The following is a 15,845-nucleotide window of genomic DNA, read 5'->3' as shown; positions in this document are numbered from 1 at the left end:
GTGGTGGCACATGCCTTTAATTCTAGCACTTGGGGTAGGCAGGAGGGTATCTATGAGTTCAAGTCCAGCCTGGTCTACACAACTACACAGTAAGCTCTAGCTGGAGCTACTAGTGAGACCCTGTATCAAACAAACAAACAAACAAACAAAAACAAAAACAAAACAGATTCTCAGATTCTTCTCTCTCAGGGTCACTCCCACGCTAGGGAGTGCTTTCTTAATTTTCCTTAATAAATCTGTTTGCTCTGTTTAATAAAACAGACTTTGTGGTCTAGGAGATGTCTTGGCAGTTAAGAGCATTGCTCTTGCAGGGGACCGGAGTTCCAAGCACTCGTGGCTCACCATTGCCTACAGCTGCAATTCCAGGGGATCACCTCCCTCTGGCTTCTCCAGACGCTCAAATGTACTTGTATACAACCACACCCACAGACATTAATCTTTAAACATTTTTGTTGGGTGTGATAGTGCCCCCTTTTAATTTTAGTGCACAAGAGGCAGGTGAATCTCTGACTTTGAAGCCAGTGTAGTCTACATATCGAGTAGTTCCAGGACAGCTAGGTCTACATCACGAGATCCTGTCCCCAAAATGACATTTTTTCAATTATCTCAAATTCTGCTTCATATTGGTTCAATCTGATATTCTTTTTTGTGGTCAAGGATGTGGTTTTGCATGACTGGAAATCCCTCACTGACTAAGGGGACACCCTCGGGCTGCTCCACCGGGGCTAGGCTGACATTGCCACCCACCTGAGTATGCAGCAGGTATCTGTAGACAGGAAGGAGGTCTCGACTCTAAGTGAGATAATCCAGACCTGTAGCTCTGCCACCATCCTGTGTGACCACAACCATGTGTTCTAGGCTTCTTCTCCTACTGGGCTAATTTTGCTGTTTGAGCCGGGAGCTAGCCCACTTCCCTTCTATCTACGCTCTTGCCTGCTTGTCCTACTGTCTCCGTGCTGGTATTACCACCTCTGGCTGGTAATACTTTGCCCAGCCCTTAGCTTGTATTCTCCATGGGAAGATCTGCTTCCCTCTGGCAGAGGCTGGAGCAGAGCTTGGGACCTCTTCCTCCAGCAGCCTCAGAGCACTGCCTGCCCTGGGGAAGAGAGGCTGACTGCAGGGCATGATTCTGCCTCTCTGCAGCCCCCAGCTCGCAGGCCGGGCAAGCTGATGTCTGCAAGCCTGGTCCTGCCTCGGTTGGGGATGGGACGTGAGTTGAGGGGATAGAGGTTTGAGGGCAGGGAAGGATAGCTTTCACTTAGGCTGAAGGAACAGGGGTCAAGGTGTTTCCTGGAAGAGTTGGAAAGCTTTGTAGCCCAGAATCCCTGCTTCATCCTCCCTATGGCTGGGATTAAAAGCGTTCACCAAGGTGGATCCTGTTTCCCCTTCAGCGCTGGCATGGAACTGAGCTTTCTAGATATGTCCTCTACCACTGAGCTACATCCCCAACCCCATGCCAATTCTTTTGTTCCTGCGGTATGTGGGTATGGGCACACATTTGTGGGTGCCTTCACCTGTGTGGGCACTTGAGGCCAGAGGTTGATGTGTGGATATCTTCAATTGCTCTTCACTGTATTTTTTGAAACAGGTCTCTCACTGAACCTAGAGCTCAGTTTTGGTTAGACCGGCCAGCGGGCTGGTTCCAGGAATCCACCACCCAAGACTGGGTTACAGGGCTGAGTGGTCACACTTTTTTTTTTTTTTTATGGAAGTGCAGGAGGTTCCAAAGTCAGGACCTCAGGCTTGGCCAGCAAGCACTTTACCCACGGAGCCATCTCCCCAGCTCTCTGCAAGTTTTTTTCTTTTTTGTTTTTCTAAGGCAGGATTTCTCTGTGTGTAGCCCCAGCTGTCCTGGAACTCACTACATAGCCCAGGCTGGCCTTGAACTCACAGAGATCCACCTGCCTCTGCCTCTGGGGATCAAAGGCATGCGCCACCACCTCCCAGCTAGCAATTTTTATTTATCCATTTCCTCACTGTTCTAAGCAGCCTGGGACAGGGTCATGTAGACTTTTGTTTGACAAACATTTATCGAGTGGCAGGCCTGCACGTGTCCCCTACACAGATTTTCATGGCAAGGCTTTGACCCCAGCCTGGGGCCAGGTACAGACCCAGCCACACAGGACATGATTTGGCAAATGGGGGAGGATTGGGATCCCATAGGCCCTAGGGGAGCTTGTGGAATATATGTGGTGGGAGGCCATCCACATAGACAAGTTATAGTTCAGACTAGAGTGAAAACCCTGCACTCCCACCCCCTCCCACCAGGCAGGTGATGCTTTGGGACCCAGAGGAGTTCATTCTTTGAAATTCCAGCTCAGCTCCTCAAGGGAGGTAGATTTGTAGGGACTACACGGTAAAGGCTGTTTACAAAGCAGGTAAAATGGGAGCTCCAGGCAAGCTCTGGTTCTACTCTGGCCTAGCTCCAAGTCGCCTGTGCACTGGTTCCAGGTCATGGAGAAGCCCAGGGAACAGAGATCTAGGGGCAGCAAGTCAACGAGGGGTAGTTGGTGTGGGAAGCTGGAGTCCAGCTCTACTGCTGTGTACTATCGATTCCTCTGCATCCCTGGATCCCATCAGTAAAGCCAGTGGCTGTGGGGTACAGGATGACCCAACAATTCTGACAGCCTCGCTGCCAGGGAACCAGGGTGCGTGGCATTTGCAGCTCTAGCCAGTGAGCCACCGTAGGTAGAGAGGCCGGAGAAACCAGGAACACACAAACCTATCCATGCTAAGAGTCAGTACCATCACAGCCATTTCTGGACCTGGAGTGGAGGTGCCGCCTAAAAGCACACATCTGTCTGTACTTGGGAGGTGCCACTACAAGTAAAATGCCAGGTATGGCTGGAGCCCAAAGTCTCAGGTCCCATCAGATTCTAGCTGTGTCTGAAGCCTAGATGCCACCTGGGCACCTGGCTTCTTGGCTGTGAACTCAGTTTCCTAATCCAGATCAGGTAGTTTCATCTTCAGTCAAGACATACTGGCTTCTGTTTGCTTGGGTTTCAAACGCCCACTTGGATGCTTGAATGTGGCCGTCTTCAGACTACCCTCTCTGGAGGGGTGGACTTGGGATCAGGAAATCATCTCCCCCCGCACCCCCCGCCCCAGTCCTGGAGATGGAACTCAGGGCCACTTGTACGCTAGGCAGGCACTCTCCCACTGAGCCATACCCCCAGCCCTGGAAATGGTCATGTAGACCAGGCCGACCTCAGATCTACCTAAGTGCCGTGCCTCCCAGGTGTTAAAAGCTGGTACTACCAAACTCAACTTTTATTTTTAGAGACAAGGTCTCACTAAGTAGCCTTGGATGTCCTGGAACTATGTATGTAGATGAGGCAGGCTTTAAATTCAGAGATCCACTGCCTCTGCCTCCCAAGTACCGAGATTAAAGGCATGTGCCACCATGCCCAGCTTATTTTTATTCAAAAACAGAAACAAAACCCAAACTTTAGAGACAATCTCACTAGCTTACCCTGGCTAGCCCCTTGTTGTACCCACCTCTGGGTTGGTCAACATTCTACTGCGTCTTTTCCACCCACTTCCTGTCTCAGGTCCTCACCGCTGACCCCTGAGCACAGGTTGTGTGTAGACTCCATGTGATCCCTTTGTCACGGCCCCCGTTCCTGTTCAAGTCACAACCCACCCGGACTGACGACAGAAGAGCAACACACCACTGGCAGGCTGGAGGCTGGTTTTATACAAAAGTAACTCACAGCGTGGACCACCAGCACGCTGCTGCAGAAGTCAGGACAGGGACGGCTGCAGGGGGAAGATGGGTTACAGACTGTCCAGTACAAGGACACACAGACACGAGCAAGGACTCACAGGCACTCAGCAGGATGGGATGGTAGGACCAGCAAGTCCCTGGCAGCCAATGACAACCGTACTTTCTCATGATGGGGACACTGGATTAGGAACCAAGAAACCTAGCAGTGGCTGTGGCACCTCAAGACTCCAGGGGACCCCAGAATGCCTTACTTCTCATGCAGCCCAGTGGCTGGCTTCAGACCCACTGTGTAGCTGGGGATGACCTTCAACGCCTGATCCTGCCTTGACCATAGTTGAGCTTACAGGCATGTCCTTCTACGCTGTTTTATTTCCTGTGTCTGAAAGCTGGGTCAGAGCTTTTCTAGAGCTGCCTTGGGGGGAAATGACACAGATATATAGGGACATTTATCAAAGTACTCAACAGAGCTGGCACATAGAGGTATTTCATAAATAATCTTTTTGGGGGGAGGGGGAAGCTGAGGACTATGCTAGGTAAGCATTCTACCAAAGTGCCCCAGTTCCAGCCATTTTTATTAATTTTGAGAGTCTTGTTATACATAGCCTAGGCTGGCCTTGAACTTGTTCTGGAGACCAGACAGACCTTGATCTTTGGATCTATTGACTTCAACCTCCCAAGCAGCTGGGATGACAGACCAGCATGCTCTTCAACAAATAATTCTTAAGCAATTCCTCACTCAGTCAGGACCTTTCTCTGCCCAATGTATAGGAGCTTTCTCTGCAGACTGGCTAAGGCATGGCAACCTTGGAAGACTCCTTGGAGCCTATAGCCCCTGGGGTGCCCAGGGCCCCAGAATACACAGTGCCAGGACAGCTGATAGGGGAGGGAGGCTGTACCACCTGGGAGGTCCCTGCAGAAGCTGGGTACACACTGGAGGCATTGGAGTTAGAACCAAAGTGGTTCTGCACATAACACAGGCCGGAAGCAGGCTGATATGGAGGGAGGCTGGGCATGTGTCCGGGAGGCCAGGAGGTCAGTTTCTGGCTACTCGCATGCTGCATCTGGGTGACAGGGTAACTTGGGGTTAGATGAGGGTGGCAACTCTGTGTGGGGTAGGAGCCAGGTGCAGGGTTCAGCCTGGAAAGGAATAAGAGAGAAGACAGTCATTCTGTTGGCAGCGACAAGGTACACCATGTCATTTCCTGAGAGAAGAGCAGGGACAGAGTCATAGCCAGCACAAAGTTTCATGGGAAGAGAAAGATCCATTTGGAGGGGAAGGGGACAGAGCTTCGTGTAGCTCAGGCTTCCTCAATTTAGCTAAGAATGACCTTGAACATCTGGGTTACAGGCAGGAGCCACCCCCCCTTCCTCCGTGTAGTGCTCAGGATCAAATCTAGGGGTTCATGTGGACTAGGTAAGACTGTACACGTGGAAACACAGTCTGGGAACAGAGTAGTCGCACGAGCGTTCTGAGTGCTTGGGAGAAAACTAAGGAAAGAAGAGTCTTGTGCCCTCAGTGTCTCCCAAACAGAGTTGTTCTTGGAATGTGTTTGCACGCTACACGCTCCTCCCAGGTGTAGCGGCTGTGAGTGAGCTCACTTCAGCTGTAGTTATTCACATGCTTCTATACTGTGGGCGGCTTGTCCTCGTGACCAAGGAACACCTTACTCACGTGTCGCGTCCTAACCCTAGGGTATAAACTGCCTGTTGCTCTAATAAAGCTGGCTATTGCCTATTGCACAAGACTTTAGTCCACCTCATTTTTAGGTCCCATGCCACCAACTAGATCAGTAAACACACACACAAATAAAACATTTTGAAAATATAGGACTGGGCTGGGCTGTGGCTCAGTGGCACACTTGCTTAGCATGTGCCAAGCAAGCCCTGATTCCAGCCCCAGCTCACGGCTCCACTCCTGCTTCTGGGAGCAGTTTCCTTTTCTTTTTTTTTTTTTTCTGAGACAGGATCTCACTAAGGTCTTGGCCAGCCTAGAACTCTCCATGTAGAACAGGCTGGCCTCAAACTTACAGGGTTCTGCCTGCTTCTGTCTCCCTAGTGCTGGGAATTAAAGATATGCATTACATTACCTTCTCGTTAAAATGATTTTCCATTTGTATGTGTGTGTTTGTGTGTTTAGTTTGTGTGTGTGGTAGGTATATGTATGTGTGGTTGGTGTGTGTGTGCGTCAGAGAACTTTCAGGACAGTTCTTTTCTTCTACCATGAGGGTCCCCAGGGATGTACCTCAGGTCTCAGACTTGGTGGCAGATGTCCTTATCCACAAAGCCATCTTGCTGGCCTCTTCTCTCGTTTTTAATAAACTGTCCCTATTTTTATTATAACAAACCACCCAAACTCTATGCCAAACCAACTTTCCAAACAAGAGCAATCAGAGACAAAACAACCCACATGGCAGCTAACTAAAATAAACACACGTGTCCTGTTGTAACGCTCTCGGTGACTCTGTCAGGACACCTGAAACATCATGTTCTGTTCTGATACCTGCAGTCTTGGCAACCCACAACCACCTGCCACGTGAGGAACAGAGAAGGAACACAAAGCGCTACCCATTCCACATCTGTCCAAACCTGGCACAGGTGACAGCTTCCCAGTGGGCAAGTGTAACTCAGATTGGAACTCCTTTTCTGGGTCCTGAGGGCAGCTCCATTCATCGTTAGTGTGTGAGCTGGGGCTTGTGACCCCACCCCTCTGCTGTCACACAGGAGACTCTGAGGGGGAAGTCTGTACTTCTCAGGCCTGTCAAGTTGCTAGGAGACTCTTGCATGCTAGGCACACACTCTAACTCTGAGCTATGTCCACAGCCCTTGGCTTCTTTAGATGTGGTGAGCTGAGGTGGGGTTCTACTCTGTAGCTCAGACTGGTCTTCAACTCCAAATCCTCCTGCCTCAGCCTCCCAAATGCTGAGATTACAGGTGGGACCAAGCCCTGCTTCTGCCCTGAGCACAACATAAGCTGGGCGTGGGGTGCTCGCCTGTAATCCCCAGCACTGAGAGGAGGCAGTGGCATCAGAGGTTCAGGGTCATTTTGGCTAAACAGCTAGTGAGGAAGGACTGGGCTACTGAGGCTGTCTACAAATAAACAAAACAGACACACAGACACACAGACACACAGACACACACACACACACACACACACACACACACGCACGCACGCACGCACGCACGCACTAAATAAACAGCACAGACCCCAAACCCAAATCTAACTATTCCAGCTGAACAAAGCTTGCTGCAGACCCTGGGCATGGAGGGCACCCCAGCCATGCTGGCTCCTCACTTCTCACCATGCCCTTCCCGGTGATTGTGCTAGGATTGTAGTCTCCGAGGAACACAGCTGGAAAGAACACAACTGGCAGAGGTCCTAAGGGAAAGGTGTCACAGCGGGCTCGTCCCTGGACTGCTACCTGGGAACACATGTCCTCTCTGCTCCTCTATAAAGAAGGTGTGAGGACCCACAAGTTCTGGCCGCTTGCCTAGTAGTTTTTAAGAGCAAACGAGCCCGAACTAGAAAAAAGCCTCACCTGTTCTTGTTGGGGAGCCAAGAAAGTTTCCTCTGGGAGAGACAAGAAAGTCCTTTCAGGTCCCTGCCCTGTCACCTACTGAGCAGACTGTAAGCATGGCGCGTGTCACAGCCAGTGCTACCCGCAGAGCATCACAACGAAATGACATTAAGACTGTTATCTCTCCTCAAGTCACTCAGAATTTCACTCAAGTTCTGTTTTTGTCCACTCACACTCGGTTCCTTCCACACGTAGCAGTGTACAGATGGGATCTGTACACACATTTTCTTTCCTTGCTTGCAATGCTGGAGCCCAGGGCCTCCCAAGATTAGATAAGTATTCTACCCTGAGCCACATCCCAGCCCCTCACTGGGGGATTCTAGGCAGGGGCTCTACTGATGAAATAGAATTACAATCCTTCCCTGCATAGAGCTCAGAAACTGTGTTCCCCTCTTCCTTTATCCTTTAAGATGACCCAGCTAAGGTGAACCACACCCTTCAGTTGCTCTAGGAATGAGAATGAGAGCTGGCAGTGGGATTGTATCTACAGCCTGGTATCTGTGAGGAACAGACAAGAGCCTCCCAAGTTCAAAGCCAACTCCAACTTTCTCTGACTCAAAAAACAAACTAACAAGGAAAAAAGCCCACAAAGGCAGAGTGGGTGGCAACACAGTGACAGAGCAACCTAGCATGGGCAAGGCATTGGGTCCACCCCCCAGCACCGAAACCAACCACACAACACAAAGGCGAGGGATTCACCACTTACTTCCGGCTCTGGGCAGCTCTTCTTTCGGCAGAAGAACCTGAGATGTACTTGAACAGGGGGATCCTCCTCATGACACTGAAGGGGAACTTCTGATCAAGCTTCAGGGCTACACGCTCAGAGAGGTCGAGGGAGTAGCAGTAGGTGAGGCCATCTGAGGTGAGAGCATTAAGTAAAATTGAAGGCAGCAGGGCAGAGGCAGCTGCCACGCCCTTTGAGGCCCCAGCCCCTGGGAGGCCCAGGTGTGTACACCAGTCCCATCCACGCACCTCACGGGAACAATGCCATGTGTAGTGTGCATGAGAGTTCACACGCACCTCCTGGGCCTTCCAAACACAGCCATCAGTCACAGCCATTCTTTTCTTTCCTTTTGGCTTTCTGAGACAGGGGTCTCTATGTAGCTCTGTAGACCAGGCTGATCCTGAACTCAGAGATCCGCCTGCTTCTGCCTCCTGAGAGCTGGGATTAAAGGCGTGTGTCTACACCACTGCCACTACCATTGGCTCTGCCACCGCAGCTGGTTTACAAGCCAGTCTTAATACAATGTAGAGACCGGCACGCTGCTAGTCTTTGGCTCCAAATCAAAGGTGCTCTGCCTCAGTGTGCCAACTGAACTTTGTAAGACTTTAAGACAATTCTGAAGCCATTTCTGACAATTCTGAATCCTCTCAGCCTCTGTGCCATAGTGCTTCCCCTCCTCCCCTAGGAACCAAGGACCTAACAGCTACACATGCACGTACTCAGTTTCTGAACAATTACCCATATACGTATGTTTTGATTCAGTCCCCTGGGAAACGGGGTCAAAATGACCTCTTACCTCAACTGATCTGGCAACAGCTCTCCAGCCAATTATTGGTAATAGCCCTTTCGAATAAGCCAATCACAACCCCCTTGCTTCTATGGCCTTCTCCTTTAAAAATGGCCTGTACCAGCTAGTCGGGGTCTTTTGGCTTCCTGAATGCTGAGGGACTCTGTCATGACAGAATTAATAAAATCCTCATGCTTTTGCATCGGCTGTGGTGTGAGGGGTGGTCTCTGGGGGCGACTCCTCCTCGGTGTTTGGATGCTAGAGTCCAACATTTCACGTGGCTTTTTGTTGAGGAGGAGGAAGATGTACGTAGCCTGGTCTGGTCTTGAACTTAAAACACCCCCTCCCTCTGCCTCCTGAGTGTTGGGGTTATGGGGCATGCACCACCATGGCAAGTTTCATTGCGGCTTCTCTGGAAGCATTTTCTCCATATAGTCTCCATCACTGTCTGCATAGCTAGAAAGCCTGTTTCATACACCCTTCAACAAATACTTATTACACAAATACTCTGTATGTGTGTACATGCAATGTGTGTAAATGTACCAGTGTGTGTGTGGGAGGGGGGCTGAAATCCACCACGAAGGTCCCAGGGCTGGAACTCAGGCTGTCAGGTTTGCCTGCAATCACTCACCCATCAGGACACCTTACTAGCCGCCCTTCAGCAAATATTAAGCCAACTAGTTTATGCCTGCACCAAGGGCTAAGTACAGGTTGAGCATTCCTTATCCAAAATAGTTTGAGTGAAATATCTCAGGGCTTACGAAGTTATCTGAATACTTGCATATGCATGATAAAATCCATTTATGTTTCACGTGTACCTCACACAGCCTGAGGTGACTTTACACAGCATTCTGGGTACATCCATGTTCTTACTTCAATTATAGTCAGGTCAGGGGCAGAATATCCCACTTGTGTCGTGTTAATGCTCAAAACACTGCAGATTTTGAAGCATTCTGGATCTCAGTATTTCTAATTAGGAAGCTCAATCCCTTATAAAAGCCAGATAAGGGTAACGTTGGCCATGAAGCTCAGTGGGGCCTTGACTAGGCCGATATATCAGAGGGCCTACATTGGATCCTCAGCCCTGTCTAAAACGGATGGTTTCGGTAATAAGTGACGCTAATCCCTGATACTCCTGAAGCTGGAGGACTGACTTCCATCTTCCGGCTCAGTCAGCTCCAGGTCCAACTGCGCTACCTTATACCCGATCTCAAAACTATGGAAGAGACAAGTCGGTGTGGGGCACACACCCTACACCTTTAATCCCAGCACTCAGGAGGCAGAGACAGGCAGATTTCTGTGAGTTCCAGGTCATCCAGGGTTATACAGTGAGTCACCTTTTGAGGGCAGGGGAACATAAAGATGGCTTCATAGTTAAGAGTGCAATTGCTCTTCTAGAGGACCCAAGTTCAGTTCCCAGCATCGACATGACAGCTCACCACCACCTGTAACTCCAGTTCCTGGGGACTTGACAACCTCTTCTGCATCCTCAAGCGCCAGCATGTGGGTGCGCACAGCCACAGACCGAAATAAATAAAAAAATAAAGAGGAAGGGAGGAAGTGCACACCTAGAAACTGATATTCGGGGCGTGGAACCAGGTGCGGTGGTGAGTGATAGTAAATCCTAGCACTCAGGAAACTGAGGTAGATCTTGAGTTTGGGGCTAGCCTGGGCCATATAGCAAGACCCTGTTTACAACCCCTTTCTCTCTGAGAAGAAAGAAAATCAAGGGCTGGGATATATCTCAGTGGTAGAGTGTCTGTCAATCATACACAACGCCCTGAGCTTGATACTCTTAACCCAGCAAAAATAGAAAAACTATCCACAAGTCCAGGTCTGTCTCTTAACCAGTCCACAAACATCTCTGCCTGATGGGCACCTCATACTTCTCCAATGTGTGAGTGCCTGTGTGTGGAGATCAGAGGCCAGCCTGGTATCCTCAGGAACTGGGGTCTCTCAATTGATCTGAAATTTACCAAGCTAGGCTTGCCTGGTGGGCCAGTGAGCCTTAGGGATTTACCCGTCTCCACCTCCGAAGCACGGGATCAGACTGTAAGTCCCAAGGCCATGACTCGTGTCCTCACCCTTGCACAGATGCTTGACTGAGGAAGCCATCTCCCTGGCCCTCCACAGCGAAACTTCACACTCCAGTTAGTTGAGAAGACTGCACCTCAGTTTACAAGGGAAGAAAGGCAGGCCGTATAGTTAAGCTTAAGCTGCCAACCGGCTGTGTTGAGTTGACCTGGGCAGGCAACCATACTCAGTTTTTCCAGACGAGTTCGGATCCAGGGATGGGGAGAACTACCCAAGACTCCCAGGCTTTCCAAGCTGGGGCCAAACCCAGACTGCTTATGTAGGAGCCTGCGACTGTGTCCCAGACATCCCACACCCCCAAGTGAGTTTGCACCCTGGTGTAGCCTCACTCTGTAGCTCCCTTCCAGGAAGGATACATGATAGGCCGATCAAAAGGCCAGAGACGTTGCTGAGGAAGGAGGTCTGAGGAATGAGCCAGGAGGCACACAGCAGCAGCCACGGCACCAGGACGGAAGGCACCACCACACCAAACACCAGGGCCCGCCTCATCCGAGAGCGGACTGAGGTGACTCCCAGCATGGCAAAAGCCACGGGGGTGAACCCTCTGGCATCCTCCACCTCACCCAGCTTGGACAGCGATGACACCGACTCAAACGACAGGTAAATGATGGCGGAGAAGACAGTAAAGATGAAGGTGAAGAAGCAATGGCGGACGGTGCCCACGGTCCTCTCGAAGTTGCCAGCAAAGCGCCAGATGATGATGGCACCGCAGAGCAGGGAGACTGGGTTCTCGTAGACAAAGATGTAGGTCACCAGCCTGTAAACTAAAGATGAGTTTGGGTTAACGGTCCGATGCGGGGCTGTTCCAACGAGGGGCAACCAGGTCCCAAGCCAGCTTGGGGGGAGCCTTGAAGCTGGGACCCAGTTGGTAGGGTGCTTGCCGAGTGTGCACAGAGTCCTGGGTTCCATTCCTAGCACCACACATACCACACACAGGAAGTGGTGGTGCGCACCTAGGAGCCCAGCACTCAGGAAGTAGAGACAGGAAGATCAGGAGTTCAGGGTCATTCTGGCTCCTCTGTGAGTCTGAAGCCAGCGTGGTCTACATGGGAGCCTGTCTCAACAATAAAACAACAAAAACAGAGCAGGAAAGTGAGAGTACGGCCCGCCATTCATGGCGTAAGTATATCATATAGTCTCCGTTCCTTCTGGTCCTGGAGCCGGGCTTAGCAAGAGCAATTCCCGTGGTTTAAAACATGAACATATAATGTAGCTTCCATTCTTTCCTGGACCTGGAGCAAAGATTGTCAAGACCAACTTCGATGTGTGAAAAGGAGGGCTTTTTCTGAACTTGTCAAACGCTTTATAACATTGCTTTAGGCTTTCTTTTAAAGACTTATTTTTATTTTTGTGAATCTGCATATGCCACTTGTGTGCAGGTACCTGTGGAGGTCAGTAGAGGGTGTTGGACCCCTGGAGCTGGAGGTACAGGCAGTTGTGAGCTGCCCCAGGTGCTGGGAACCAAACTTGGCTCCTCTGTAAGAGCAGCAAGTTCTCTCTCTCTCTCTCTCTCTCTCTCTCTCTCATCTTGACTTTTCAAGACAGGGTTTCTCTGTAGCTTTGGAGTCTGTCCTGGAACTAGCTCTGTAGACCAGGCTGGCCCTGAACACACAGAGATCCACCTGCCTCCGCCTCCCAAGTGCTGGGATTAAAGTCGTGCGCCAGCATCGTCAGGCTGAAGCAAGCTCTCTGAACTGCTAAGCCATCTCTCCAGCCCTCCGATTTTAGACTTTACTACTGACCTACCTCACTGGGCAGTCTGAGGGTTAATTAATTGGAACAGCTTCAGGGATGACTGAGTGGGTGTCACTTAACAGTGTATGCCCGTCTCCTCATCTGTGATTCTGGCCTCTCCTTCCACAGAGGCTGTTCAGGGGAAGAAAAAAGGAATCATGAATTATTTTATGGTTTAGAAGGACTATAATGGTATCATTAATAATACACAGAAATTAGAAGTCTTCTCTAAGACTGTTCCAGTTCTGCAGGTGCAGCCAAGATTTATATGCCAGGGTCTGGAGATATGGCTCAGTGGTTAAGAGCACTGACTGCTCTTCCAGAGGACCCAGGTTCAATTCCCAGCACCCACATGGCAGCTCACAACTGTCTAAAGATCCAGTTGCAGGGGATCTGACACATTCACACCAATGCACATAAAATAAAGTTAAATAAACCATAAAAATAAAAAAAAAATAAAATCTGTATTTAAAAAAAAAAGATTTATATGCCATAAGATGCAACATCCTTTTTTCTTTCTCTTTTGTGAGACAAGGTCTCACTATGCAGCTCTGGCTGGCCTATACCTTGCTATGTAGACCAGGCTGGCTCCTGTTCCCCGAGGGCTGGGATTATAGGTGTAAGTCACCACACTTGGCCTTTTTTTCTTCTTTTTCTTTTTTTTTTTTTCTGGCCAGCAACTCGCCAAGTTTCTGTCTCTGTCTCTGAGTGCGGGGACTACAAGTGCCTGCCATCCCATTTGGTTTATTCTTTTTATTTTTTTCTAAACATAAGTTATAATTTTTTAAAACTTAATCTTTTATTTATTTGTGAGTATATGGGAGTGCATGGGAATACCACGGCCCCCCTGTGGAGTTCAGAGGAAAACCTGCAGGAGTCAGTTCCACCGGGGACCAAACTACAGTTCTCACGATTGGTGGCAAGTGCCTTTACCTGCGGAACTACTTCACAGAGCTCTAATGTACTTTCTTTATTTGAAAGAGGGACTCACTATATAACCCTGGCTGGTCTCAAACTCATAGAGATCCACCTACCTGCCTCTGCCTGCCCAGGGCTGGGGTTAAAGGCGTGCACCACCACGCCCGGCTCTCTAGTGTACTGACCTATCTCCGTGGGCTGAAACCTTAACATAAGAGAGATGGCTCAAACAACAGCATCATTCTTAGGAGTGTTAAGACTTGGAGGGGATCTTAGCTTTATCATAACCAGGCTGCCTGGGCTCAGTTGAGTCCAACGTCCATATCCTCACAGCTTGAATTTCCTCGCTGTGATGGAACAGGTCAAACCCGAGTCCTTCGAAGGTCACGTATCTCCACCTGTTCATGAACCCCACACCCACACAAATAGGGTTAAGTAAGCATAGGATGTCTTTGTCCTGGTACTCAGCAAGCTGAGGCAGGAGGATCACGGCCTTGAGGCCAGACTGGGTTACATGGTGAGTTTTGATTATTCTGGTCTAAAGAAATAGCAAGACTCTGTTTCAAAGGAAAAAGAAAAGAAAGAGGGTATGTGCCTTATCTAGACTGGCTTTCAGCTCACTGAAAGAAGGGCTGCATGCTTCACACATCCAGAGCAAAGGGAAGTTTCAGCTTTAAGCATAACACCTAGCCAGACTATCTCTTGAAGCCTTATTTGCTGGATACTTCTCATACTGAAGTCTTGTTTTTCAAGACAGGGTTTCTCTGTGTAGTCCTGGTTGGCCTTGATCTCACAGATTTGCCTGCCTCTACCTCCCGAGTGCTGGGACCAAAGACGTGTGCCATCACCCCACAGATCCCAAATTAAATGACTCACTTGTTTATATCTATATAAGGACATACGAATTATATACCCAAACCTTGGTTCTAAAACAGCATACTAAAAGCAAAAGACTGGGTTCCTTTCTCAATATTATGATGCATTAGTTCTGGGATTCTCTGTAATCAGCCTCAATTTCTGGTATACAGGCAATTTAATATGTCCTGTCATGAAATCGCTGTGAGGATTATATCGATTACATGAGATGAATGCACAGACCTCTGTTACATTGGGAGCAACCGGGATATTCCAGGAAAGAATGATAAAGAAACAAAGACTAGGAATTCTGTCTTTTAGAAAAAGGATGATTACAGACTTAATTGGTCTGAGAAATTTCTCTCCCCTGAGAAAACAAGTACTTTACCAGGGGCAGAAGACGGCCTCTTTCCTCCTTCCAGTGAGCTGGAATTAAGAGTCAGGATTAAGATAAATACGCAGCAGAAAATTCTAGACTCAGGAGGAAAAACCATTCATGGGGTGACAAGAGACAATGTTCAACTGTCATGATGAAGGTGATAGACGTTTGTTTTGTTCCTGAGGGGCTCAGGCCTTCAGCAGAAAGGGGGTCTGTATTTATAAAACTGGAGGAGAGAAGGAAGATCAAAGAATGAATGAATCTGGGATGACATGCAAGGGGCAATTTTGGGTAGGGAAGGAATTGGCGAAAATGATGATGAGGCTTTGGACAAGACGTGCTGGAGTCTCAAGTGGGTTGAACAGTGATGGGCACGGAGGCTGGGGACTGCCTGGCAGTGAGGGATAGATGAAGTCCCCCGGCTGAGGAAGCGCGTCATCCCGGCCCAGTCGCTGCTCACCTTGCCAGTTGCGCAGGGCCTCTGAGCGCAGCGACAGCCCCGACGGTGCCAGAGGCGACTGCAGCAGGAACAAGCGGGGCCCCGACACCAGCAGCGAGAGCAGGGCGGTGAAGAATGTGGCGGAGGGGACCTCGGGACACGAGCACCAGAAGCGACTCCCGGGTCCCAGGGCCGCCATGGCCGCCAGACCTTCCCGCGTGCCACCACAGCGCTCACCGCCCGCCTCGGCAATTTCCGCCTCCCTGCGGCGGTCTCCCCTGGCAACAGTGAAAAGCTGGCCTCTCGTCAAGCCCCGCCCCGTGGAGAAAGGACCAATCCTGTGGGGCCATCCGCCATTACCGGCCCAAAGGAGGCCGGGAGTTGTAGTTTCAGCGCGCCCTCTGCGGCTAACCAGACTACCTCCTCAGGAGTATTCTTGCCCAGGCTTCAGTTTCCTTCTACTCTCTCTCTTTTTACTTATTAATTTTTCTAAAGTTAATTACATATGTTTATTTGTTTGAGTATGGGCGAGGGGCACGTGTGTGCAACACGTGTGGAGGACATACGACAACTTAAGGGAGTTTTCTCCTACCTGTGGGTCCTGGGCTTTGAA

General features: G+C 49.8%; 1 protein-coding gene across 2 annotated transcripts; it reads right to left on the bottom strand.

Annotated features, from left to right (window-relative positions):
- Nucleotides 1-3,674: 3,674 nt before the first annotated feature.
- Nucleotides 3,675-15,503, bottom strand: Rhbdd2 (rhomboid domain containing 2). 2 transcript variants are annotated; one of them, XM_038346606.1, is made up of 5 exons: nucleotides 15,254-15,391; nucleotides 12,654-12,773; nucleotides 11,264-11,671; nucleotides 8,009-8,159; nucleotides 3,675-4,864 (listed from the first exon to the last, which is right to left on the bottom strand). In XM_038346606.1, exons 3-5 carry the CDS (start codon nucleotides 11,424-11,426, stop codon nucleotides 4,516-4,518), a joined length of 663 nt encoding a protein of 220 aa, XP_038202534.1. In that variant the 5' UTR covers nucleotides 11,427-11,671; nucleotides 12,654-12,773; nucleotides 15,254-15,391; the 3' UTR covers nucleotides 3,675-4,515. The 2 variants fall into 2 exon arrangements, with proteins under 2 accessions (XP_038202534.1, XP_038202533.1); XM_038346605.1 differs by lacking the exon at nucleotides 12,654-12,773 and having other exon boundaries at nucleotides 15,254-15,503.
- Nucleotides 15,504-15,845: the final 342 nt, after the last annotated feature.

Source organism: Arvicola amphibius, chromosome 10 (genome assembly GCF_903992535.2).
Source record: "Arvicola amphibius chromosome 10, mArvAmp1.2, whole genome shotgun sequence".
NCBI classification, from domain to species: domain Eukaryota; kingdom Metazoa; phylum Chordata; class Mammalia; order Rodentia; family Cricetidae; genus Arvicola; species Arvicola amphibius.
The sequence above is the reverse complement of the archived record's forward strand: the minus strand, read 5'-3'. Positions and strand labels throughout refer to the sequence as shown.

Bases quoted from the DNA above. Each gene is read 5' to 3' on its own strand.
- Rhbdd2 (XM_038346605.1), bottom strand. From the start codon at position 15,431: ATGGCGGCCCTGGGACCCGGGAGTCGCTTCTGGTGCTCGTGTCCCGAG. The intron at 11,672-15,253 runs GTGAGCAGCGAC...ACTCATCTTTAG, and splicing joins GGCCCTGCGCAACTGGCAAG to TTTACAGGCTGGTGACCTAC. The intron at 4,865-8,008 runs GTAAGTGGTGAA...ATTCCTTTCCAG, and splicing joins AGAGCTGCCCAGAGCCGGAA to GCTGAACCCTGCACCTGGCT.